At 36.2% G+C, this 26,014-nt stretch overlaps 2 protein-coding genes and 1 long non-coding RNA gene across 7 annotated transcripts; 1 reads left to right on the top strand and 2 right to left on the bottom strand.

Annotated features, from left to right (window-relative positions):
* Positions 1-1,416: 1,416 nt before the first annotated feature.
* On the bottom strand, positions 1,417-3,255 carry LOC131306723 (uncharacterized). 2 transcript variants are annotated; one of them, XR_009193986.1, is made up of 4 exons: positions 3,035-3,250; positions 2,659-2,808; positions 2,001-2,116; positions 1,417-1,825 (listed from the first exon to the last, which is right to left on the bottom strand). It is a non-coding gene; the product is annotated as an uncharacterized LOC131306723 (long non-coding RNA). The 2 variants fall into 2 exon arrangements; XR_009193985.1 differs by having other exon boundaries at positions 2,001-2,808; positions 3,035-3,255.
* Positions 3,256-12,554: 9,299 nt separating this feature from the next.
* LOC131306721 (protein NDL2-like) lies at positions 12,555-18,282 on the top strand. The gene is made up of 11 exons (XM_058333138.1): positions 12,555-12,894; positions 15,146-15,245; positions 15,713-15,810; positions 15,956-16,044; positions 16,297-16,357; positions 16,464-16,550; positions 16,624-16,701; positions 16,786-16,842; positions 16,970-17,025; positions 17,329-17,464; positions 17,764-18,282. Exons 1-11 carry the CDS (start codon positions 12,835-12,837, stop codon positions 17,983-17,985), a joined length of 1,044 nt encoding a protein of 347 aa, XP_058189121.1. The 5' UTR covers positions 12,555-12,834; the 3' UTR covers positions 17,986-18,282.
* Positions 18,283-19,072: 790 nt separating this feature from the next.
* Positions 19,073-24,540, bottom strand: LOC131306720 (homeobox protein ATH1-like). 4 transcript variants are annotated; one of them, XM_058333137.1, is made up of 6 exons: positions 23,751-24,540; positions 20,990-22,130; positions 20,413-20,454; positions 20,093-20,325; positions 19,758-19,818; positions 19,073-19,444 (listed from the first exon to the last, which is right to left on the bottom strand). In XM_058333137.1, the coding sequence occupies exons 2-6, from the start codon at positions 22,028-22,030 to the stop codon at positions 19,280-19,282; spliced, it is 1,542 nt and encodes a 513-aa protein (XP_058189120.1). In that variant the 5' UTR covers positions 22,031-22,130; positions 23,751-24,540; the 3' UTR covers positions 19,073-19,279. The 4 variants fall into 4 exon arrangements, with proteins under 4 accessions (XP_058189120.1, XP_058189117.1, XP_058189118.1 ...); XM_058333134.1 differs by having other exon boundaries at positions 20,093-20,454; XM_058333135.1 differs by having other exon boundaries at positions 20,093-20,454; positions 20,990-22,736; positions 22,890-24,538.
* Between the last annotated feature and the right edge of the window lie 1,474 nt (positions 24,541-26,014).

The following is a 26,014-nucleotide window of genomic DNA, read 5'->3' as shown; positions in this document are numbered from 1 at the left end:
TAGCATAAGGAGAAACCAACTATCCTAAAAACATTGTCAACTCAACAAACCCAATATTCTTAGATGCCTAGGAGATCAGTAGCGTAATGTACATCAAATAGTGGCACACACACATAATTACAGAGGAGGAACCATAACAGAGTGGGGAGAAACAAAAAACAAAACCAGATAAGCAGAGCTTCTAGCGACCACGTTTCTAAAATAAATAACATGCTTACCGAGGGAGAAACAACTGCAAAAGAGAGGTATCCACAGAGCAAGGAGTAACTTTGATAGAGTTTCCGGGAACACATTTCAGATCATACCAATGCCACTATCACTAATTGTAGACCTGAAAATCAATGTGGTACTAGAATTACAACTCGAAGAGAAACCTAAGCAACAAGCTATTCCAAACAAAATCAGCCCTTTTTCCTAAGTCCTGCATGGGCTGTATATGTTCCCCACCTTCCATTTAGGAGGTGTCACAATTTGGGACGGTTGAACACCTACAAATCAGGACAATGGATGGGATTACTTAATCTAGTGCACTACATGATAGGAGTGTAGGCATATCAAAAGCAAAACCATAAACACACCATGACGGGCATAATAGAACTAACCATCGTAGAAAGACAGTGAAGGTCCGAAAGCCAAATTGTAGAAATACTTAATGAACTAACCATCCAAGGATTAATTTTATCATTGATAACAACAAAATTACAAGTAAAAGACCAAGCTGTCGAAAACATTGATCACTTATTAGCAGATTGAAAAGCCTTCGGACAAAATAACTGATGGAATATAATTTGTAGATTGAGCACTCAAAAGATAAAAAACCAGGTTCTTTTGTGTGTGTGGGCCCAAGGCTACAAAGTAGGTCGACTAAACTGTGAATATATAGTGTGAACGACAGTTCTCAATATTGTAGCTTCCCGGACTACGTAATTATAGCTTGAGAAGCATATTTGTGGGCCCCTGAAAGTACTCAATCTAATACTCAACCCCTCAAATCACTAATCAACATTTATTATCATGATAAAGCAACAATCTAACCTGCTCCATACAAGTATCTCTGCCTCAATCGGAAGACAAAAGAAGAAATAATAAAACATGTCTAGCATCCACAAGCAGGGCAGCATCAAACATTCTCCATGCACAGGGTGAAAATTAGAGGACTTTCAGAATCCTAATTAAAGAATATTAACAGGAGATCATACATATAACAGTTAAGTGCCAAACTGTGTTCAATCTTATGCCTTCGTTGATTGTTAACACAATACAAGTCACAAACACCAAAAAGCTAGTGTTGGCTAATTCCTAGACATTTTGTTAAATTAGATAAAGAGTGTGCAGTCCTGCTTAGGTATTAGGGCTGCACATTTAAACAATTTGTAGTATCAAAATCAAACACAAAAAGTTTAAAAGATGACAAAAGTTTAAAAGATGACAAAGGACCCATGCTCCTAAGGCTAAAACTATCAAACCATATTGGAAAAAAGCTCCACAATTCACATCATATTTACTAGTGCAATCAGTTGAACAAGGCTTTTTAAAGTTCAATATTTTGGCTAAAATGCGCCAAAACAGTTAGATGCAGACTTGTATTCTTCAATAAGTTTCCAAATAACTCCAACAAATCTACTCAACAGATCAAAATTCAAATAAAGTTCACAGTGATAACTTTTGACGAACATGGATTAAAACCCCTATGAAAGGCTAATCATTTGTATACCTTAGGTTCCTTCCCTTTGGAGGGAAATCCTATGCTACCTGGACAAAACAAAGTAGCAGGATTACCCTATATGGAAGCCCTCCTTGCCATTTGAACGATGCACATTTTCACCTACACACATAAAGGACCAATTCAAAGTAGAACTTGTGACAGGAAAATCAAAGATCGTAGTCGAGGAAGTGTGCAGATAATCATCTAAGACATACAATGACTTAGTACATACAAGCATGTTTTGTGCATCATGAAGATGCAGAATATAACCTAGAGTTATATTCCCAACACATACCAGCACAGGGTCGCATTTGTGCCATGGCGAGCTTCTTGCCATCTTGGTGTTGTGGTGATGTCTTTTATATGGTTCTTGAATCTCCACCAAAGCATGCAAGGAACTCGTATTATGTCCTAATCAAAGCACATGTGTATTAAAAGTTAGGTCTTCGGTCGAAATTAAAATACATGTCCTAATCAAAGAACATGTGTATTATCAATTTTTTTATAAGAGCGAATTAATTAAACATACAAAAGGGTTCAAAGTGGCTAAGACATAAAAAGGGGAAAAGTTAACCAACAATTACTGTAAACCATCACAATATCCTAAACCATGATTCAAAAGTTTTCAGTCTACACTAGCTACGATCAAACAATGATTCAGACATTTTATTTTAAATCTACACAATGTTTCAGTCAAGCTAAACTAGGTTGAATTACAGGCAATCACACCGGATCTATATCTTTCCCATTTGTTGTTCAAAGCTCCTACATAATATCGAATGCAAAATGTGGTTGAAAAAATGAAGAAAAAGTATCAGATTTGTCATCAACTCATCACAAAAGTAGCAGCTCGATTTTGTGATAAGAAACCCCAACAAGAAGAAGGAATGAATTAGCATCAAGCACACTGAAGTGTAAAACAAAGCATCAAAGAATATGAAGAAACAGTATACTAGATACATTGCGTCTGTTGCCGAAAACCACCACATCATCACTGACGGAAAAACCATCAAAAGCCCATCGGACAAGAGTATAGATCTGTATATATGCTTACACTGCCTCACTAATCGCCTTCTCCGAAGCCCAAGAAAAGTTTCCCAACACTGAGAAATCAAGATGATTAGATAGGAAGTTTAAAGGGGAGGCTTATCCGAGATAAATTTCTGAAGTTGAAACCCCAAATAGGCAAATACGCAAGACAAATCTCGAAAGTTTAAACCCCAAATAAATTTCTGGACCCGATCAAGAATCAGAAACCCGGAATTCCACCACACGTATGAAAACCCTAGAACAAGAAATCATCAATAAGATATACTGATTGTATCTTACCCAGAGATAGAAGACGAGTGGCGAGCTCTTTTCGATTAAACAAGTTGGAGCTTGAAACAAAATCGCAGATATTTAGGGGGAACTGAATTTCAATCGTGCGGGAGTGCAAAAAATTTCAGCGCCCTTTTTCCTTCTTCTTTTACACGCTATGGAAAGTGAAAAGAACGCTATTGATTTCCTCCCTTTTTTCCGCTCTCTTTATCATAGCATTTTTAAGGAACGAAAGCCAATCACGCTTAACTTATTATAGCGAAGACCAGAAAATGTTATATTCTTATGCTATAAATACCCTTATTTGTTGTAGAGTGGTAGAAACTTTTCACCTTCCGGTAGGACAAGTGAGAAATTTCTAGCTAACCAGCTCAAACGTACTGCAGCAGCTCAAAAGCCCATTCACCTACCGGCAGGTCGAGTATAACCGGTAGGTCGAGTATAAGAGTTTTACATTCGAGATGTTGGCCTTTCTGTTTCCGGTAGAAAGTTTTGCATTCGAGATACTGGCCTTTCTGCTTCCAGTTTCTACCGGTAGGAACCCTTCACTTACTAGTAGGTCAAGTGCATAATTCTCTACCGGTAGGACTCATTCACCTACCGGTAGGTGGTTGTGCTGCTACAGTGTCTTTGAGCTGCTTTTCCTATGTCTTCCAAATTGCATTCTAAAGTTTCTCATCGACTCTAATGGGTTTGTTTACACATTCTTTCAAGTGTTTTGGAGAGTATTACTTGTTTCTCACTTAGAGTGGTATCCAGTGGGCTAGAGTGAACTCATTGTGTTAAGAAATGAGAAATGGACGTTATTACACATTGAAATACGAACGATACACCTGAATATGTCAAGGGATCCGATGAGTAGTATTGCAATTCGTTTTCTCTCGACTCATAGAATTCTTTAGATTCCTTTAGCATATGCTTTACAGACTCTAATTATAGAAACTAGAAGACCAGGCATCGTAGAGTCTAGTCATGGGTTGATATGTGGTATGTGAAGGTACGGTGAGAACGTGTGGTATTGTGGTATGCTTAACGGGAAGGGCGTGTATTAATTAATTAGTCGGAATCTTGATATGGTTGACAATTTGGAACGTTTTGAAATGTAATCAATGTGGTGGATTGATAAATCGTTTAGGATGCTTGAAGTATAATCAATATTGTGATAGAACTGTTTGGGATGATTGAATTGTGACTGACACGTATGGATATGACTAGCTTATATGTGATGTGTCCCAGAGTTATAAATGGGCATCACTTATATGTGATGTGTCCCGGAGCTTATGAATGGGCATCACTTGTATGTGATGTGTCTTGGGGATACGTGAGATTCATGCAAAAACTTTGATTGATGTGATATGAGATCTTGTGAAAACAAAAGAAAGATTGGTTTTTACTAAACTGGATTATTTAAAAAGGGAAAAAGATTTTTCTATAAATAAAAAAAAATCCTTCGATTTTTTTTGAGCGAATCAACGATTTTTGGTATTTGGGTACAAATCAATGGACTCCGGCATTCAGCCCGAATCAACGGAGCTCAGCCTACAATGGTCTTGAGTTTTCTTTGAATTGTTTTGAATTCAAAAAGAAAGGTTTTGTAATAAAGGAATTTGATGATAATCAATGTGAACGCGAGAAAGATTGTAGTACCGTACAAAGAATAATAAGATGATTTACTTAGCCAAAAAAATAATAAGATGATTTTGAATTGATTATAGGCAAATGTGGAACGACGTGAGTTTATTAATGTATTTAGTCAAAGAATTAAACGGTTAGTGATATTTATGTGAAGTCTATGACCTTTAGACTATAGCTTGCAGCTTGTTGGTAGTCACTCGTACTTTGGGCGTATCTGTCAATATTTACTCATTCATGGTGCATGATTTATCAAATTTACATATAATTTGAGCATAAAATTCTTTACTGGACTAGTGTAACTCAACCTATCATTTTCAGGTACATTACAGGTCACTGTCATGGAGTGCTTGGAGTGCATGCTGTAGTTATGGTTTAAAGCTATTTTTGGAAAGTACTCTATTATCCTTGTAAACTGAATCGCACTATTATGTACTGTATTTTCTATTTTGATTCGTTGTAGAATGGAGCTGGGCACCGTATCGTATTTTGGGGTAGTGTATGTACTATTGTGAGGATTTTGTATTTCAAATCTTATCATTATTTATGTTGAAAAATTGAGGGCGCGACAAAAGGAGGCCATCATTATGCTTTCAAAGGTAGTAATCATTATGCATGCCATGCATGCAACCTAAGGTTATAGTCTTAAACCTAATTACCTCCCCAAGGTCACTTTCCTAGATTTCCTAAGTACTTTTATATATATATATATATATATATAGAGAGAGAGAGAGAGAGAGAGAGAGTTAGGTTCCGGTGAGGGATCCCTCATTTTATTAAAATGCGGGACTTCCCTTCCCGATTGAATTTCGATGATCCGAGCCGCTCAAAGTGATCAGAACGTGATTTTAAGGGTCTCCGCGAGAAATCAGCAAAAAAAATGACCGGGCAGGGCTTCATCCGAGCAGTTTTCATTGAACGGTTCAAAAAAAACTGCTCGGATGACGCCCTTCCCGGTCATTATTTTTGCTGATTTCTCGTGTGGACCCTTAAAATTACGTTCTGCACACATTGAACAGTTCGGATTTTCAAAATTTGATCGGGAAATGAAAGTCCCTTATTTTAACAAAATGAGGGATCCCTCACTTGAAAATTCCTCTCTCTCTGTATATATATAAGTATATATACCTCATAGGCTATTTTAAACATCCCTATATAAGTTTCATTGGTGGGTATTAATTATCAAAACACATCATTGGCCGTCATTTTCCATTTTATTTTTGTTCGTTGTTTTCTGTATTTTCGGACTGATAGTGTCCGTTTTTATTGTACGGTGTCTTTCTTATATATAATATCTGGGATGATTTGGTTTGTCGAAAAAATAATGGTAAGTGCTTGGTAAGTACTCAATTCTTGGTGGTCCAAATATTGGTGCAATAGTATTTTGAAACAAGCCAATTGTTTCTCAATCAAACACTTTAATGCATGAAATATAATGAAACGAATCATTCATCGCTCAAAAAACGTGGTTGCAAAATGGGAAAGTAGCGGGACCCGTGAAGTATGGGCTATGGCCTGCAATGTAGCCTTTAGTTTGATGATAACTAATAAGTTATGATCACGATTAATGGAACGTACAATTATTCCGTCCCCAATCATCTTCTCTGCCACAAATGAATTTGTGAAAAGGGATAAGGTCTGGGGCACCACGTGACAATGTTCAGGGACACTAAATAATCTCTCTGGTTAATCATTGACAAATTAATAGTTTCCTTTCACCGCAAAAGAGTAAATAGAGAGTACCAGAGTACCTTTGTGGTAGGAATTACCATTGTGGAACTAACCTGGGGCCCCATGTTGTCCGTTAGGGTGTTGGCTCCATATATCTGGGCCGTTTATGCTCCGTAATGGATGACTCAGATTTCATCTCGGCTGTCATGTTCGGCAATGGACGACTTTGATTTCACCTCGACTGAGCGGTTGAGATCTACTTGATTGAGGTGAAATTTGAGCCGTCCATTGTCGAGCATGAATGGCTCGAATGAGGCCAACACCCATGCTAGACAGCAAGGTCCCATTTCAATTCTTTTGTTTTTGGTTATATTAACAATTTGTGTCCTTTCAAAAAAAAACAATTTGTGTAATTTTGAGCTGTGGCATTATTAATCCAAAAAATAAATAAAAAACCTCTCTCTCTCCCCTGAAACCCTGATCACCACATTTATCTTTCTTCTCCCTTCTTCTCTCCCCCGGGGTTTCACAACCCTTATATGGTGGCGAGAGGGGAATGTCATGATACTAGTTCTCAATTTCTCTTTCTATTTTCTAGTCTTTTGGTTTGTTTTTCTTGTGTCTCTTCATATCAACGACTTGTCGTCTGATCTGTGAGAATTTTGTCTCTTCTTTTGTGAGAGTTTTTAGTTTCGTCTTTGAGCGAATATTATGTCAACATATCAGGTTCTTTCAGATGATGTTACTTCATAACAGTATCTATGTCAAAAGTGTTCTATCCATGTATGATGTCTTTGTCGGAGCAACTCATGGTGGCTTGTTAGATCCGTAGCTTGAGAGTTCCTTAGCGCATTCATACATGGTTGGAGTTCATCTGAACGTCTAGGTATTTGTTATCCTTTTTCTTGGCTAAGACTTTATTTCTTTTTGAGACTGCTAGAAAATATGAAATTTTAGCAAAATATGTGTCAGGCGAGAAGCCTAGGTTGGGATGAATTGACATCACTTATCTCGTACTTTTCTTGTTTTAATTTGTATCAGTTCGATGATTAGTTTGGCTTTGACTAAGATATTTGTAAAGAATTCCGTTTTGTAAGTGTCATTAGGCTTATCAATACAAATTCTCTCTTTTGTCTCTCTCTCAAATAAATAAAATAAAATAACTTTGAGCTGCGTCACAATTTGGTGCATCACAGATTGATGTTATTTCTTATTCGTGTATTAAATGGAATAATCAATATATGTGGTTGGTGGGTTAATTACTGGAGCACATTATTCGAATTAATTAATGACATAATCCTATGAGTCTGGCCGTTTGATTAGGACTAAAAAGATAATCGAAAATGAATGTGATAGAAAGTATAATTGAAAAGGGTTGAGAGATTTAAATTAATGTCCTATTTCAGATAACTACTTCATGAGAGAGCTGATTTTTTATTTTTTTTTTGTGTGTGTGTTTCTTACAATAAAAAATAAAAAATACAACTTCTTGCATTTTTTCTCATCCTCTTTCACTTTTTGTAACTAAAATAGGCATTTTTTTTTATTTTTTTTGTTGGTGCCCTGAAGGTATCGATTGGGCATAATGTTTATACTATTTGGTTATTTATTTTTTGTTTTGTAGTAATCCAGTGGAGATCGAAAGACAATTAAGTGAATGATAATTGAAAAAAGTTGATGACAGATACTACAATAAAGCAATTCAGGGAGAAAAAAAAATGGTGTTGTTTTAACAGCAAGTCATTACCAAAGACATTTGTTCAAAAACACATGTTACTGCTAGCCATAAAATTGGTGCTGAAATAGACAATTGAAATGAAGCTTTACTTAATGAATAGACCATCTCGGCTGAAAGCTAATCGACAGATACCAACAATGAATCTGGCTTGTCTGCTGTCTAGTTTTGGACTGCAGGGACGCGGTCCAAGTGATCGCAACCGTCGGATGGTATTTTTAATGGTCAAGATTTGTTTTTATATTCTTATCGGTATGGATATACTTTTACCGGTAGAAATTTCAGCAAATCTGAAACATTGACTATCAAGATAAACTGTTCAGATCGAACCGCATACGCTTCTCTGCGGTCAAGAGAAGCCGGATCCACCAACAATTATTCGCAAAGAAATTGACTGATGAGCTAGCATGAGGGGACCCGGATCCTTGAATCCAACGGTACACTTTGATGTTTCAACTTCAAGATCATGTGGCTCAAAACCAACCATGCATTTCAACATTTCCCCCGGCCTCAAGTTTCTGTGATTCCATTGGGATTTCGTACAAGACGGCCGATTGCATGTGCAAGTAGATGACTTTAATCTGGCCGACAGAAAATTACTGAAGAATGCCAAGCAAATTTGTATCGGCCGGGACGGTTGTTTTACATTTTTTGTCATCGCGATCTATCTAGCTTTTCGTCGCTGGCCGGTGACTCAAGAGCGAATAAAAGCTTCATTTTCTTAACGGTAGGGGAGTTTTTATTCTATCGATTGGCCAAGATACGTCATCGACAGGGAGCTGGCCTTAGAGCATCCACAATGTAATAATCAAAATTGAATAGTCAAAAGTTGTCACATCACCTTTTGATTATCCATTTAAGAACTTAGCAATGTAGAGATCCACAATGTAATAATCAAAATTGGATAACCAAAACTTACCACGTCACCTTTTCAAACTACAAATTTCTAAAAACTTAAAACTGTGATAATAATTTGAATAGTTTTTTTTGAAAAAAATAGTTTAGTGATAAATATTAGTTTTTTTTGTGTAAAAAGGGTTTTTGAAAACAGCTTCTTCTTTTTTTGAAAACATTGTTGAGAGAGAGAACGTTTTGTGTAATGATGGGTGTACTTGATTAAGAAAATGTGGGGACCATTAAATTTGATTATTGGCAAAAAATTGTTAGTTTTGATTATTCAAATGCCAAAATTTGATGAGTTGCTAAGAGGTTGTTAAGTTTGGTTATTACAATGTAAGTACTTTTTTGAGCAAACATTGCTAACTTTAGCAATCTTTTGGTTTTGATTATTACATTGCGAATGCTCTTAGGCTTGTTCGTTCGCTTTGTCCGTCAATTTTTTGTGTGTGTGAAAGGATACATCGGTATACTTGTTTATTGTAACAAGCAGTGTTGAATTTGTAGTTTTTTTTTTTTGGTACAACAGAAAACCCAAAGACTACACTAGATCTCTCAATAGCCACTTCTCTCAAGTCCGCCTCTAGCAGAAGAATCATATATATCATCCGGCGGAAAAATGTGCGACACCATTTTCTATTAATTGCAGAAGAGAAAAATGTGTCACAAGCTATTCTTTGTTTCAAGTTTGGGTTTTGCATTAATTTTGAAGGGAAAGGGGAATTAATTGATTCAAATAAAGGAGAACTAAGTAAATTTTTTGTATCCCATGGATTGGCCCAAAAAAAAAAAACGAAAATGAATTGATGAATTAAGATCGAGGCATAGCCTCCCATCGGGGAAAAAAAATCACCAAGGCATAGATCAAGAATAATGATATTAAAAAATTAAGTTGACCAAACATCGTTAATTCAGTCACTGTGTAAGATAATTTGGTTCCTTTTTTGTTGCAAATATTGTATACAAAAAATAGTAGTAGGGGTTAAAGGGGAGTCACTGGGGTACAACTAGATAGCCACATCTTATTTGCATGGTTCATTCATGTGCTTAATTATGTCAAATCAATTTGATTTATTCCAATATTGTTTCATCCGTTGAGTTTTATGAAGTTAACGGTCAGAATCATATTTTTGAGCTCGGGAACGAGACATTTTTTATGGTTTTACTTCAAAAAGCTAGCTCACGGTCAAAACCAATCTAACAATAACAAGATCCCATATTGACAAGCTTTTGCTATTCAATTCATTCATTCCAGAGTTGTTATATATCACATTCCAGAGTTGTTATATCAAACTAGCTAGCTAGCTACATTATTTCAATCTAGTAGTTTTTAAGATAGATTTTCGGCAAAAAGAATGTGGCTTGATTCTTTAATAAGCAAAAAATAAATCATTAATGACGAAGACAATGATTATAAATAGTCAGCGTCGACGACACTTTCAAGCTAGCTTTTGTGTACGTAATTAATCTCTATCATTTTATCTACGTATACTTTAATTAGTACTTGCATGTAATAAAGTTAATAATTTAATATTTTTGATCCTTTCAAAATCTTGTTGATACTTGCATGTAATAAAGTTAATAATTTAATATTTTTGATCCTTTCAAAATCTTGTTGATAGTTTTACTTTACCTAGTTTTACTTTACCTAGCTCCTTTACTACATCTTTGCCACTATCGTCACCACCGTCGTCGCTACTACCACCACCCAAACTCCCCCACCCCCGTCCCGTTAGTACTACGCCATGTACCACAACCATTGTCGCACGTGCCCACCACTATCTTTACCCCCACCACCACCACATGCAGTCACTACCACCACCTCCTCCTGATATCCGTTGCTCCGTTAGTAAAACTAAATGAAAACAATCACAAATAATTTAACAAAAATCCATTTTATCTTTGTATCAATTGTTTTAACTCAGCTCTTAAGGTTTTCACTTTTCATCAACAGTTTTCCAACTTAAAAAATTTAACATTCAGTTTTTAGTATTTCTTATTAGCTTTCAAGTTGCGGTTTCGGATTCATCAAACAACATTTTAATTATCTTGTAAACATATTTCAACTTCCACCAAGTATGGAACATAGGGAGAAAATCAAGTACACCCAACTTCTGATTTTATGCCTTTTGATATGACATGATTTCAGCTCATTAATTTGAAACCTTAAACCCGACAAATGTTATATAATATACCCCCTTTTTTTTTTCTTGCTTATATAATATACCTTGTCTTAGCTAAAAGCTAACTATTTCTTTTCTTTTTAAGAGAGATACAAAACACTCTTTTGGAATTACCTATTTGTCAGCTTTTATATTGGATATTGGTAAAAAAGTAAAAAGCTGAAGTTCAAGAGTGCATTTATTGAAGAAATTAAAAATAGCTGCCTAAGATGTGTTTGGAAGAAATCATTCAGTATTAATAATGGCCATGTCTATTTAGTACTCTTCCTTTTTAATCTTTGCGAGGTTTGCGTCATTTTATGAGGTTAATCACACGTCTTGTTGAACAAAAATTTTAAAAGTGGAAAATAATGACCGATCGAAAACATAAATTTTTTATTATTATTTAAGATGACAAAAATTTGAAAGAAAAAACAACCTTTAAATTTTTTAGGTGGCCTTTTTTTAATTATCAGTCCATAGTTTGATACTTTCAACTCAAAAAACTTAATGAAAAATTAAACTAAAAATCGAATAGCCATTTCTTTTAAAAAGATTATTGCTATATCCAAGCACATCCTAGTCCTAAGGCTAAGTTGTGGTAAGGGTTTTTTTCTTGTTTTGTTCTTATTCAAAAAAAATTGCATTTGTTAGTTTTGTATCCAACTTTTAATGGATTATTGATTCTAGTCGTCAAGACGAATCGAAAAAATAAAAAATTATGACTTTAATCCATATATTTTTTAAAATATCCAAAATAAAGTCCAAAAAGCCAAAATGCGAAAAAACGGATTTTTAGGACTTTTCTTAGATATATTTCAAAACATATTTGAGTAAATGTCCTTTTTTTTTTTCACTTTTTCGATTCGTCTTGATGAGATAAACCAATAATCACAAGAGTTAGGTACAAAACTAACAAACATAAATTTTTTTTAAATAAAAACAAAACAAAAAAAAAAACTCAAAAATCTAAGCAGAATTTAGGCTCCGTTCCGGAAAGGAAAATAAGTACTTATTTTTTAAAAAGGCAATTTCAAGCTTAAAAATCATGTGTTTACGCAAATTATTTTTCTATTAATATGGATCTTATTTGATAGATCACACTGGAATCTTTAATACGGTGCAAAAAAAATTGAGAAAATATTTTTCATTTACATTATTTTTGAGTTTGAAAATGTGAAATAAATAATTATTTTTTGAAAAGGTGTTCTGAAACGGGGCCTAGCCTAACTAGTGTAATTGGAGTACATCTGTCATAATCCACAGTGACAAGGCCATTTTCGTCATTTCGTTATCATAATTCTGTCGGTATTAGTATTTTATTATCACAATTCTGTCGGTATTTAACTCTGGTCAATTTAACCAGAGTCACAAGTTAGCTGTTGTTAAGTACGGGTCTACCGGGCCGCTCGTGAGCTTCAGGAGACGAGCGTCGGTGGCCTTGTGGGGTCTTTATACTCTTAACCGCGAGTTAACTTAGAGAGAGACAGGGACACAGAAACAAACAGATCACTATATAGAGCGAGAGACCGATATATGTTCCCTGTACCTATATGTCTCCACATCTATAGAGAGAGAAGAGAGAAGAGAGAGAGAGAGAGAGGCGTGGATTCGTATTTAATTCAATGGGAGCCAAATCCAATGCTTCTCAGGTGGTAGCGAGTTTTTAGGAGCGAGAAAGCGAGTTTTTAAGGGGGAGAGAGAGAGAGGTTATGGCGGATTCAAGCGATTCTGTTTCCATTGATGTGGAAGCAATCTCTCTTGGCCGAAAGGTTAGTGTTTTACAGAGTTTGATAGAAATGTACTACACTACTTCTCGAGCTACATTTGGCTTATACGAATTTCATTTTGAAGTTTTGTTTTGTTTTTTTTTTAAAAACAATTTCTTTTTTTGAGATTAGAGAGCCATTTGGTTGATTTTGATTGAATAATGAATGCAGAGGAATGGAAAATTCAGTGTTATTGATTTTATTGGTGATTCATTATGTATTTGGTAGGTAGGATGAACTTACTTCTGCAGCATTATTCTGTTGCAGCTTCATTTACTCTTTTAGTGATCAATAATAACGTTGGTTTATTGTTTCATTATTGGAAGTTTAACGTGATAGCCATTTGATAAACGTTGGTTGATTGTTTCATTTATTTTATGCTAATAACAACTCATTGGGCTGTCAATACGGCAAGGAAAAAGGCAAAAAATGTCTTGAAAAGTGTAAAAGTGCATCGGAAACTATGTTTTTTTTTAATTTATTCTTCTTGCCTTGTAAATGGGCTGTCAATAGCATAACCGATAGATATAAGATACTATTCTCTTGGTACGGGTATGCATATGCATATTTTGTGTGTTTATGCTGCTATGCATTATGAAGGTTTTGCAGTTCATAGCTGAAATGGATGGCCATTGAATTAAAGTAATAGCTGAGTGAAAATATGCAAATATGGGCGTCTTTTATTCGAAATGCGTGTATTTGAACATTTTAGTGGAATGAGGTAGTTAGATTATGTTTTTTGCTTGTTATATCCTAGTCTTGACTTCAATTAATGTTCTACATATTGGTCTTGTTGCAATTTGATTTTGGTGTCGTGTCTGGACTCTTGTATTGTTGGGCTAGGAGCAGTGTTCTAAAAGAAGGATTTAATCGCCGATTAATCGGAAATTTGGCCTAACCTAACCAATTAGATCAATGCCTAGTCGGTTGAATTAGTAGGTCAAGAGGTTAATCGGAGTTAGTCGGTGATTAACCGGTGATTAGTCGGTTGGCGTCTAGCTGAGATTAGTCGATTAATTGGTTAATGAGCGATTAGTCGGCTATTCGGCGATTAATAGGGGTAAAATCTATAATTTTGGAAAATCAAGGGGTGTAACTGATATATATTCATACCAGTTTAAGGGCTTCGAATCACAGTTTTTAGGGCTTGTTCAACACCCACTCATCGATTGATCGATCTCGGAGTCACCTGTCATATTTCTGTGAAACCCTGAAACACGAGATCTCTGAGCCGCCTATCGCCCCCCCCTCTCTCTCTCTCTCTCTCAAATTCGAGATCTCCTCTCACTCCACTTCTCCACCGACCTCGAACATTAGTTTTTTTTTTTTTTTTTTGAAAAGCCCATACTCATATTGACACGTTAGTGATTTTGAAAACAAAATGTAGTAATATTTTTTTTATTAAATCTTAACACGAAGTGTAGTATTGTTTGGTGTATGTAAATAAAGTTATTATAATTGGTAAGTGACTAATAAATGAACGGCCCATACCCAGTACCAGCTGGTATTATAATCATGTTAATAGTTTTCTGTAAAGGAGAGATTTCTATGTCATATTTGAAAAACAATTGATGTTGATGAATTGATAGATGAATGTTCAATTTTTATAAGAGTTGTCATTGGGGAGTATTTATATATAAATAAATAAAAACCCGACTAATTGCTACAAGCCGATTAATCGGCGATTAATAGGTCTCGAAGCTCGAAGGTGGTCGACCGAGCGACGAACGCCGAGCGACTTTTAAAACATTGGCTGGGAGGGTGTATGACTGTCTTGGATGTGTTGCGTAGTGCTCAGTGATCATTTTTAATGTGGAGTTCTTGCAAGTACTACTGATGTCATGAAAGCGTGCAATTTTAGTCTTTTTTCCTTATTGAATCAAAGTGGACTACAAGTCAATAACTAATTTCTATCTGGTAATTAATCCTTTTACAGAAGTCAATGAGCTGTTTTAAGTGGAATAGTAAGCTATAATAATGATATCTTTATGGATGCAGAATACATTCAGAAAAAAATATGCTTGACTTGGGCATGCCTTCAGGTTTTTGTAAAGTTACGGAATCTCGAAAGATATAACGGAAGGTTTAGCTTTTTATTGGATAGCATACACTTATACTGTGTCAAATTTTTCTGGTATATTAGCTCCTGTGAATTAGGACTTCTGATATGTGATTTATGTTCCATTTTGATTATTTTCTTTGCTGTGCAGAAGGTTATTTGTGTGATTATTTGCATTTTCTTATCTTCTTTCAGGAGTACCTCGTAAAAACTGGCTGTGGTCTCGTATCTGTTCTTGTCTGTGGAGATCCGGATAAGCCAGCTCTTGTTACTTATCCAGATTTAGCATTGAATCGTAAGCACATTAAATGCTATGCTTATCAGTTGTTAGAAACTTCAATCTTTGACCCAATCGACGCTGATAGTGCTGTGTATTCTTTTGCTGCTGCCCAACGTGTTATTCATCAGTAATCTGTTTGAAATGTGATAAGAGTCGTAAGAGTTCCTACTTTTTTGGTGAAATGGTTGTCCAAAAATGATTTTGCATTTTGTACAATGTTTGTGCTAGTATCATATTTGTCGTATTATTCAAAGGAGATTGAGTTGATTGACCAAACTGTCCAAATATTTGGGAGGTTAAAACATATTTTAAAGAAGATGATTAAAAAAAAAACATATTTTAAAGAAATTAAGGACTTCTGTTTGTCACCCAAAAGAAATTTGAATGTTTGTCTAGTTGGAGTTTGCTTTCCTGTCACCATGATCTTCACCTAAAGCATCCTGTGCTTGTACAGTCGTACTAACTTCTCGTCCTTTGAGCAGATATGTCCTGCTTTCAAGGGTTATTCTTTTGTCCAGAAGCATTTTCCTTGCTGCTCCACAACTTCTGCATCTACCATATAAGTCCTCCTGGGCATGAGGTCTGTTAACTTGATACTTGACTGCTAATTGGGGGTGTGCTGATAATTCTTTCCTTCTTTTTCGCTTCTTTTTGTATCTGCAAAATTCGCAATTCTATTATCCACATTGTTTCTCATATGGTACTTTCTTCAAGTGCTATTGCAGTTGGGTGCGGCTATACTTAATCCTGATGACCCGGTGCTATCCGCGGAAGACTTAGCAGATCAGATTGCAGAGGTTCTCGACTATTTTGGGTAATTGTTGTGTTACACCTTTCTGTAGTATTTCAGGTATTTTTATTTTATTTTATATGGTTGTATGCTGTCAGCAAGTAGGCCTCTGGCTGTGGGTTTTGTCTGGAGAATGTTTAGATTGACACGTACCTATTGTACGACGAGAAACAGCTTTAGCCTTTTCCTCATCTTTCGACAATCAGTTTATCTTTCGGTGTATAAATGGAAACAACCTGATGTTTGTTGTAATTGCTGTTTGATTTTCTTTTGTAGACTCGGTGCAGTGATGTGTATGGGGGTGACTGCTGGAGCTTACATCTTAACTTTATTTGCGGTAAGATGAATCTTATGTAGACTGCCTAATTTTTTTCTTTTCTACTTCCGGCAATTTCCTTCTTTGGGAGGTTGTTGACTTGATTATTATACAAACTTGGTCACAGATGAAATATACACAACGTACTCTTGGTCTGATACTCATCTCTCCTCTATGCAAAGCACCATCATGGACAGAATGGCTGTACAATAAGGTTTCCTCTCTTAACATTTTGGTCATTATGTTGGTAAAATGCCATTCTTGCCTAATATAGCACATCTTTGCAGGTGATGTCAAATTTAATTTACTTCTATGGCATGTGTAGTTTGGTGAAGGATTTATTGCTGATGCGGTACTTCAGCAAGGTATTGTTCTGTGTCCAGTTAATGACAAAATCTCCGGAATTTTTTTTTCCACAGGGGTTGATTGGATTTTATATGATATTTTAGGAAGTTCGTGGTAGTTTGCAAGTACCAGAATCAGATATAGTTCAAGCATGCAGAAGAGTGAGTATTTCAGCTCCCCTCCCCTCTAGTTTTCTATATGCTGCTTGAGAAATGTGGAAAGCTGTATTCGCTAGTCAGAGAAAGGTCGGCACTTGTCTGATTTCTGCTTTGAATCTTATATTTGCAGCTACTGGATGAAAGGCAGGGTCCAAATGTTTTGCAGTTTCTTGAAGCTATTAATGGGTAACATCCGTCTCCATGGAAGTTATTTAATTTCAATTTAAACAAGAGCAAAAAATTGCAAGAGAGAGAGTGGGAGGGAGAGGGTTGGCATGATTGTTCTGGTATATTTGGACATTGGGTCGAAAAATCTGGAGTGTCACTGCCAAAATCCAGAATATTACTCTCCATAGTCTCATATGAGCATCGTGAGGAATTTTTCTGCTTAGCTTTATCCTTATACTAAATGAGACGGAAAAAATTGGAAGGTGTGTATACAGTTAACTTACCAACAAGTTTCGGTTTGGGCGTTCTTTTGTTTGGCAGGAGACCGGACATTACTGAAGGACTCAAGAGACTAAAGTGCCGGTCTCTAATTATTGTTGGGGAGAACTCTCCTTTCCATTCAGAGGCTCTACACATGACTTCAAAGCTAGATAGAAGATTCAGTGCGTTAGTTGAGGTATGCACTAGAGGCATCTACAATCTGGTTATGCACTGTTTACCTTAGTCTGTGTTTGGATCCAGTATTCATAGATACATAATATGTAAATAAACACGAATTTTGATTTTTGGCAGATTAAGTTATATACTCAATTTCCTTGCCCAATCAATAAAGACAACATGATTTGGCTTCTACTTGTCTCTTTCCTCCATTTTATTTTCCCTCCACAAGTTTTTAGATCCTAACACAACCTTTATGGCGGAGGAGCGTTTTCTGAGATTTTTGCTTAGTGACGAGTGTTGTATGTGTTTCTACAGGTTCAGGCATGTGGATCAATAGTGACGGAGGAGCAGCCCCATGCCATGTTGATACCATTGGAATACTTCCTCATGGGATTTGGCTTCTACCGGCCCTCTCAGTTCAACGTCAGCCCAAGAAGCCCATTGAGCCCGACATCCATTTCGCCGGAGCTTTTCTCACCAGAGAGCATGGGCTTGAAGTTAAAACCGATAAAAACGCGAATGTCGGTTCAGGTTTGAAAGAAGATCTTAAAGGTAGGATCAAGAATTTTGTAATCTATGTTTCAAGAAACATTAAATGTATTTTGCTTGATTGGATGGGCATTGTAAAGAAGGAAATTGCTGGAGGATTTGTAGATAATAAGAGAGCGGTAAAAAGGAAATGTGTAGAAGGAGAGATGGAAATTCTTTCATTTGTACATCATGAATGTTAGTTGGGGGCCGAAGTTATTTGTACATCCTCGAAATAAATCACTATTTATGTTGGCAAAAGAACGATATTAATAAGATTTGAGGCTATGGTTTATCTGTTGGTTACATTTTTCCCGTTAAGTTTGATTTATTTGTACATCCATGCCTCCATTTTCCCTCAACCGTTGGATCTCTCTTTTTCAATCTCAATCATTGGTTCAAATTCCATTCATAGTAAGTGTGACCGCATATTGTGTTTAATGTGTGTGCATAGTTTGGCCATACATTGTGGTAAGTGTGATCATAGTAAATTAGTAATGTTATGCTAAGTCAGTTCGTGTGGTCACTAGTAAGTAAAATTGATTTTTTTTTTAGAAAATCATAAAACCATCTCGTTTTTGTGACTGGTTTTGATCTAATGGCCGAGACTTATCTATTTTTCAATCTAAAGGATTATTTATGGGGGCATGATGCCCCACTACCACTGTGGCGCATGGACGAAAAATTCCCAACTATGGGATGGGATGGGATGGAAATAGGCAAGAAAGTTATATTAGCGGAAGATGTAAGCCTTTTTGTATTGTTGGTTAGGGCAGGAAAATAAGAATGGGGGCAGTAGATACTTCTGATAAGTTAGCCAACAAATGCCTATAAAATAAAAAAATAAAAAAGCCAACAAATACTATCTATCTGTATATATGGTCTCAATCCCTTTCATTTTGCTTTACTTGGAATTTACGTGATAATGCAAGCGATTAGGGTGGTTCATGCATTATGAAGAGTCCAACAGAACCCCCTTATGGTCTCCAATCATTTGGCGTATGGGCGAGACAGGATAACTGAGGGGAATATTATTTGTTTGTGAATGAAGAAAGAACCAACTGTAACGTAAGCATTCGCATTGTACACTACCATGGAATTCAAGTTTCGTTTTGATATCCAATATTGCATGAAATACTCGCGGCGAATAACAATAGTTACCGGATTTTACCTCTAATTGAGACAAACGCGTAGGAGTATATACAGTTTTAACCATGTTTAGAACATGTACTACTTCCACCAATTTGACGTTCAAATAACATTTGCTCCTATTTTCATTTTGTCGGACTTTATTTTCCGACTGTCAATTCATACAAAATCTTCGACGGTCGATGCTCAACTGACTTCTATGACTGGTGTCTGTTTCTTCATCGATCGTTCTCCCTTTTCTTCTACTCATCTCTGCGTACATTTCATCAATCATTGGCTTCCAGAGTCGAACTCGAGCATTTATAAACCAATTGGATACCTGGATCATAACCCACTCAGGGAAATGAGACGCCAATAAATGAGTTGAAAAAAATCGATGGGAATTTTGCATATACGTGGGTTCAAACTCGAGCGTAACTCAAGGTTCTGACAAAAATTGAACACTTTGTAGTTTCTATTTCTCCTTCAGAACATTTATGATTCTTTGAAAAAATTCTTGCAGCGAAGGAGAAAAATACAAAACCAGAAGCGTATGAACTACGATTGAAACCTATTTTGCCAGTAATGGAAAGCATGTAAAGATGCACCTCAAATACTGCAAATACCATCCAGTAAAGCTAGAGTTTATGTACCTGGCTCTTTGTCAAGCCACTTTTCACTGCAAGCAAATGCTTCTCTGCATCTTTAGGATACCTGAAATCCACAAAATTCCTCACTCAGACAGTCTATCTGACCGTAATAATAAGCCCAGGATCTCATGTTCTCCATACTAGAAATTTGTTGCTAGTCAATGAGCCAACTTTCTTAGTCATGATAGTAAGCTAATAAAATTTCGAATAATGGAACTCCAAAAGAAGGAAAATAAAGGCAATTAACATCATCGAAAAAGAAGAAAATGACGGGGTACGTATTGTCAATCTACAATCGAAAACATTAACTTCCACAATGTTTTAGTTTGGTAACTTACGGATGAAGAAAATTCTGAAACATCCATGTTCGCAAAACTGAGACAGATCTTTCAGGCAAGCCTCTCTGGGGCCTCCATAATGGATGATCTTTTCTCCGTAGCTGCTGAAGAGCCCATTGCTTCTGAACGAAAGACATCTCAAACGATCTCTCTTGATCTTCTTCCCTAGTGCCTCCTGTGTTGAAATATCCCCCGATTGCGAGGATTTGATTGCTAATCCTCTCCCTCAGGTTCTTATAAAAGGAGGAAACTGTTTGTAAGGCAAAACAGGCATGTATGTGGGGATCCAACTCAGTTGCAGCATGAAATAAGGATATTACTGAGTGAATTTCGTCCAAGCATCGGGTGTATTGCTCATCAACCTGAGTTCCGTAAAATTGAGATTGAAAAACCATTCAGCAACATATTATTATGTTGTGATATACCCACTTAAGATAACAAATATTGACGCAAAAACAAATACCACAACGGGTCAGTGGGACTAGAAGGAAACGAATCAAAAATTATGGCTATTAGCAAGAAAAAATGCATGTCCAGCTTGGTTCCGGCATAAACTAAACATAACCAAGATTGTTGAATCAGGTCAACTTGATCAAGTAGGTCTTTACTCGAGAGAAATTAGTATTAAACAATCTGCAGAGATGTTAGGAATTACAATATTCATATGACTTAAAAAACTGGCTACAGATTGCCAAATAAGAACTCTTACATACAAGCATGCAAATCTTTAAACATAATCCAAGCAACAAAAAGCTCCAATTTTATCATGTTCGGACAATAGAGTCCAAAAAATCATTTTCGTTACCAACAATTAAGAATCAGTTTCCCATACTGGCTGCATGGAAAACCAAATAACAAGTTTCTGATCGAAAAACAAAAGCAGCTACATCAACATACCATTTGAAGGAGAGCCAATAACTGTTTTTTCTTCGTTTCAACTTCCGATTGTTGTAAGCCAAGGTCATTTTGAACTTCACATTTACCATCTCCATCAGAACTCATCAGTGCATAGCCTCTATCAGAAAGGCAAGTTGCAGAGAATGAACAGCTCGCAATTTCTGCAAGTATTTCTTGAATTACACGAAGATATCTAGATTCAGATAAAAACTCCAAATGTTGGACCGGTCTATGAGAACCATTGCTGTTGCAAGACATTTCTGAGCCAAAGTGCTTTTGATCAGAACGACTGTGAGTAACACCAGAACAGCCTATTTCTGAGCAGTTATCTTGAATACTAGTTCTATGAATTACAGAAGGCTTGAACGTGGCAAGACTTAGACAAAGCTCATTACTAGATTTTGAGGAGCCAGAAGAATTATCTAAGGTCAAATTAGCAGTGTCTGATGGAGTCCAACAATTGGGAGTACCATTTCCTACTAATTGAAGTGGATGAAACTCTTCTCTCTCCGAAAATTCCACAGCAGTGTCTGAATAAGGAAGAAACTTGTCGAAATCCCATTCGTTGTTGATACTGCCAAGTATTCCGTCGTATCCACAGTTCACAGAAGTTGCGAATGCAAACTTTAAGGAGTCTGAGAAGTGATTTTTTGAACTAGAACCTTCCAAAAGCTCCAGAGGATTTACAATTCCACCAAGGAATTGCTCTTGATCATCGTCTGTGTTACTAATTGGTCGGGAACTTCTCAGTGAAGGATCTGTAATCTTGTTCATTTCAATGGGCTTATCACTAAGAATCAATGCATCGGGATGAACAAGGTCAATGGGATTCGATGTCATGTAACCACTAGGGAGATTGTTCATGGGCTGGCCTTGCAAAAGCACAGGGAAATCAGCCATTACATAGTTTTGGTTATTCAAAACAAGTGAGTTGGACTGAGGAAGGGAAACTGAGGTCGCGTGGGAGAACTCCCCATCGATAACACTGTAGTTGTGATATCCCATACCCATTGTCGCGTTGAGTGCTTCATTCTCGGTCATGTTATGCGAAATGGAGGAATCAAAAGCTTTGGGTGTAAGCAACCTCTAAATTGTTTTCAAGGCTTTACATTTTGATCTGCATATAACACCAATTTTGCACCTACAAAAGTAGACTTCAGAATCACCAAAATGATTAAGTACGAAAAATCGCAACACTTAAGAAAGGTCAAGAAAATGATGAAGAAACTTCAGAATAAATCACGATCGACTAGTTCCGGTAGTATAGCATGATATCAAAAACATCTTTGTAGAATAACGTATTTAAACCGTCCAAACTTCCGTCCAAATTGATATGTCAATTATGCCTTTTGAAGTCAATGGAACTCGTTCTGAAATTATAAAGGGAGAAAAGTGACTAAGGAATCAAGATTAGTAAGCATCTTCTAATGCTTTTCAACTTGCTGTCATAAACTAGGAAATTCATGCTCAGAGAGAAAAGCAGCAACCATGTTTGTGGAAAAACTTTACTTAAACATGGGCAATTTGGTAAAAAACATTATGCATCTATCTTGAGCACCAACTCTCATGTTTCCTTGTCCATGTTACATTAAAAGCCAACACAGGATATACCCTTATTAGGAAACTTGTTTGCAAACAGAAATTTTCAACAGAACACATGTTCATTCACTCCAGAATGACGTGACACTGGCATTTTGAAACAAGGTAACACCCAGTAAGCAGGGTATGAAAACCTCAAAAGTACCTTCTTGTTCTCTTCTCTTCTCAAAAAGAATTTTTCAAAAAATTCCTCCTAGATTCCTCCTAGATTCTCTCTACTTCCACTATTTTTCTCTCTATCTCTCTCCACTTATTATTCCTACTATTTTTCAAAAAACTTTTCAAAACACAATCCAAACACAATTAAGATTCCAATTGAAGGGTAAAAGGGGAAAACTAAAGGATCTTCCATTAAATTAAAGGATCTCAAAAGGCCACATCATAAAAAAAATTCTACTTTACGTTAGGAGATTTTTTTTCTTCTTGGTAACGGAGGAACAATCCTGCAACCAAGCTATTATATGGACCCAATTGCGCAACCCAAACCTCCAGAGAGTTAGCATAGCCACACAAGTCACGGCCCCCACTTACTGCAGTGTACTCACCTGGTAGGGAATCGAATCTCAGACCTTGAAGAGTACTCTCAAAGTCTGGGCATCCGCCCGAACCACTGCGGCAATCATTGGGTGTGTACATTAGGAGATTTTTGTCACAAGAAAAGCTAAAAACACTAAAACAAAACAGATAAGTTAATTACAGTCTTCCAAAAGGACCAAAACCCACCCCTATCACAGTTGGATATGCATTGCAATAAATAGAACTTGTTCAATGTAGGATGCAGTGGACCTGAAACCATGGCTAGCTAGAACAACTGGGTACACAAATCAGGACCAAGCTTGTTTGACTCCCGCCGCCAAGTGAAAAAACACTCTTGGAGTAACCGGAGCCTAAAAGTTTACTCGGTCATTAACCTCACCAACTTCAGACTCAGATAGGGATTAGTCGAGTTCCAAGCAAGTGGCCCACACATTCAGCTATGAGAAAAAGCTTACACAATCGCCAACATTACAAGCTAAGAAAGATAATAACCACCGTCTAGCGGAGTCAGGGGTCAGCAATATCACTTTGGAAATACAAGATACGGAATCACATATATTTGAATCAAAACTAAAAATGACATTTGACAAAAGAGCAAGAGGCAAACATGAGAAATGTAACCAACCTAGAAACCACCCGACAAAGAACCCTTTCTCTGCAACGCAACTTCCTTCACCCAGCTGCTATGTGTCAAGAAAAAAGAACCCAATATTCTGACCAACGATTTTGCATTGACAACTTCTTAGAATCTTTCGCACTATTCAAATCAAGAGACAAATTGGCTCGATTCCATAGCGATGGACACTAAGCGCAGATTTCGTCAGAGGACCCAAAACAAGCAAATGAAGTGCAAAGTTCAAAAGATAATTGGTTTTCCTTTCTCCCTCAGACAGTACATACGAATGGAACGCCATCAAACAGCACTTAAATGAGGCTGTTTACTCGTAAGATTAAGAAGGAAAATGCTAGTAACAGCTCATTAAAAACCCACAATTTTTTATGTGTTAAATAGCTTGAAAAATGTAAAAGTGCATCAAATATTGTTATTTTAATCTTCTTACCTTTGTTGAGGCGGTCAATTTCACAATCGTAAAAAGAAAAGGGGAAACAAGGTGGGAAAGCTGTAAAGGAATCATGCACAACCCCGGCTTTCCTCAAACCCACAAAAAGTTGGGGTTGTTTTCCTTTGCATGAGGGGAAAAGTGGTATGTTCAATCAAGAACCCAAAACCCAAGGGACTATAGAGTTTCAGACCCCATGAAGAATCAAGACCTCTTGTCTCTTTCTTTTCTCTCTATTTCACTCCACCCACAAGATTATGAGGCTGAAATGGGTCTTGGTAATTAAAGCACACACCCATATCGGAAGACCCACCAAAAAGCAAGAAACTGTGTGTCCAAAAAGCCAAGAAACAAGGAGTACAGCAAAGTGCAGAGAGGTGAGGGATGTATGCAATGGTATGGACCCATGCATTTTTTTTTTTTTGACGGTCGAAATGTCTCAGCCAGTTTATGTTAATTTCAACTAATTCTTATACTGATTCGGTCAAAGATAGGCCAATCATGTCGATATTAAAGAATTCACAAAAAAAAATTTCTCACGGTTTGACCTTGAAAACAAAACCCTGATCAATTATGTAAAGAATAAATCATTAACCAACTGAACTAATCCTAGGAGCTTGGACTCATGCATTTATGGAAGATAGAGATAGATCAGCAGAATAGACAAACAAGGGTTAACGTCAAGAGATACAGTATATTGATAGATACAAAGATACAGAGAGATGGGAAAAACACGTTGCTCTATTTGGCGGTGCAGTTCCACTCATATCTGTTGCAGGCCTTTCACTAATCATTACTACTGATACAGTATTTTGTATTTTTCATGTGTCAAGAATAAAATGTATATATTCAATTTCAACTAAACTCATTAACAAAAAAGAAATTGACTTATACACTCTCTTTCTATTACATATGGAGTATATATTTTTTTGTTTTTATTCATGTGAATTTATCTTTTTACCATTTATAAGTTCACTTTTTTACACATTAAAAGGCAATAAAGTAAATTCATATCAAATAAAGACAAAAAAAAGAGTGTAAGTTATAAAAAATAGAGTGTAGAAATCAATTTCCTAACACGAATCTTAACTTTATCTCCGTACTAGTTGAACCATTAACCTCTTAACACCTGGGACAGAGTAATGTTACTGGAATATGAACGCAAGAGATACGAGAAGTAAAATCAAAAGCATGATTAAACGTGATTTTCCGCTTTACAAAAAAAAAGAGCATAATTAAACGTGTAGCACTTGATCATGGTAGACATTGAAGCTCATTTTGTAAGACCTCATGCCAAATAGTAATGGTTTTGGATTGAGAAATGACTAATCATTGGATATATTTTTAGGCTGCTTCACTCCCTTTTTTGTTTTGGATTGAGAAATGACTAATCATTGGATATATTTTTAGGCTGCTCTATTCATTTTTTTGTTAACGTCACTTCCAATGATTAGTCATTTCTCAATTCAAAACAATTATTGTACTTGCAGGAAAGTGACGTTAACAAAAAAAAAGAGTGACAAAATTATTTTCCTATTTTTAAGGTGTCAAAGCTATTTTTTCACCTTAATTTTCATTTCTCATCATTGGATATATTTTGATGGTGTCAAAACTAGATATTTATTACCTTAATTCATCGCAGTTGTACGTACGTAGATCATTTTGAGGATAGTTGAATAAAAAAAGATGGTACTTTATTTGTCCCAAATTGCTCGTCCTTTTCAGAGAACTTTACATTTTGCACACGAAAAATAATGTATTAGCATGAATTTATTTCCCAAAAAATTTACACTGCTTTCAAAATCTCATTGAGGAGAAAAAATTAGTG

Source organism: Rhododendron vialii, chromosome 11a (genome assembly GCF_030253575.1).
Source record: "Rhododendron vialii isolate Sample 1 chromosome 11a, ASM3025357v1".
Lineage (NCBI taxonomy): Eukaryota > Viridiplantae > Streptophyta > Magnoliopsida > Ericales > Ericaceae > Rhododendron > Rhododendron vialii.
This window is presented reverse-complemented; position numbering and strand designations above follow the sequence as displayed.

Excerpts from the sequence above, each read along its gene's own strand:
- LOC131306721 (XM_058333138.1), top strand. The coding sequence starts at position 12,835 with ATGGCGGATTCAAGCGATTCTGTTTCCATTGATGTGGAAGCAATCTCT. Across the intron at positions 16,045-16,296 it reads GAGGTTCTCGACTATTTTGG|ACTCGGTGCAGTGATGTGTA; the intron begins GTAATTGTTGTG and ends TTTCTTTTGTAG. Across the intron at positions 16,551-16,623 it reads CAGAATGGCTGTACAATAAG|GTGATGTCAAATTTAATTTA; the intron begins GTTTCCTCTCTT and ends ACATCTTTGCAG.
- LOC131306720 (XM_058333134.1), bottom strand. The coding sequence starts at position 22,030 with ATGACCGAGAATGAAGCACTCAACGCGACAATGGGTATGGGATATCAC. Across the intron at positions 20,455-20,989 it reads TATTGGCTCTCCTTCAAATG|GTTGATGAGCAATACACCCG; the intron begins GTATGTTGATGT and ends TACGGAACTCAG. Across the intron at positions 19,445-19,757 it reads GTGGCTTGACAAAGAGCCAG|GTATCCAATTGGTTTATAAA; the intron begins GTACATAAACTC and ends GTTATGATCCAG.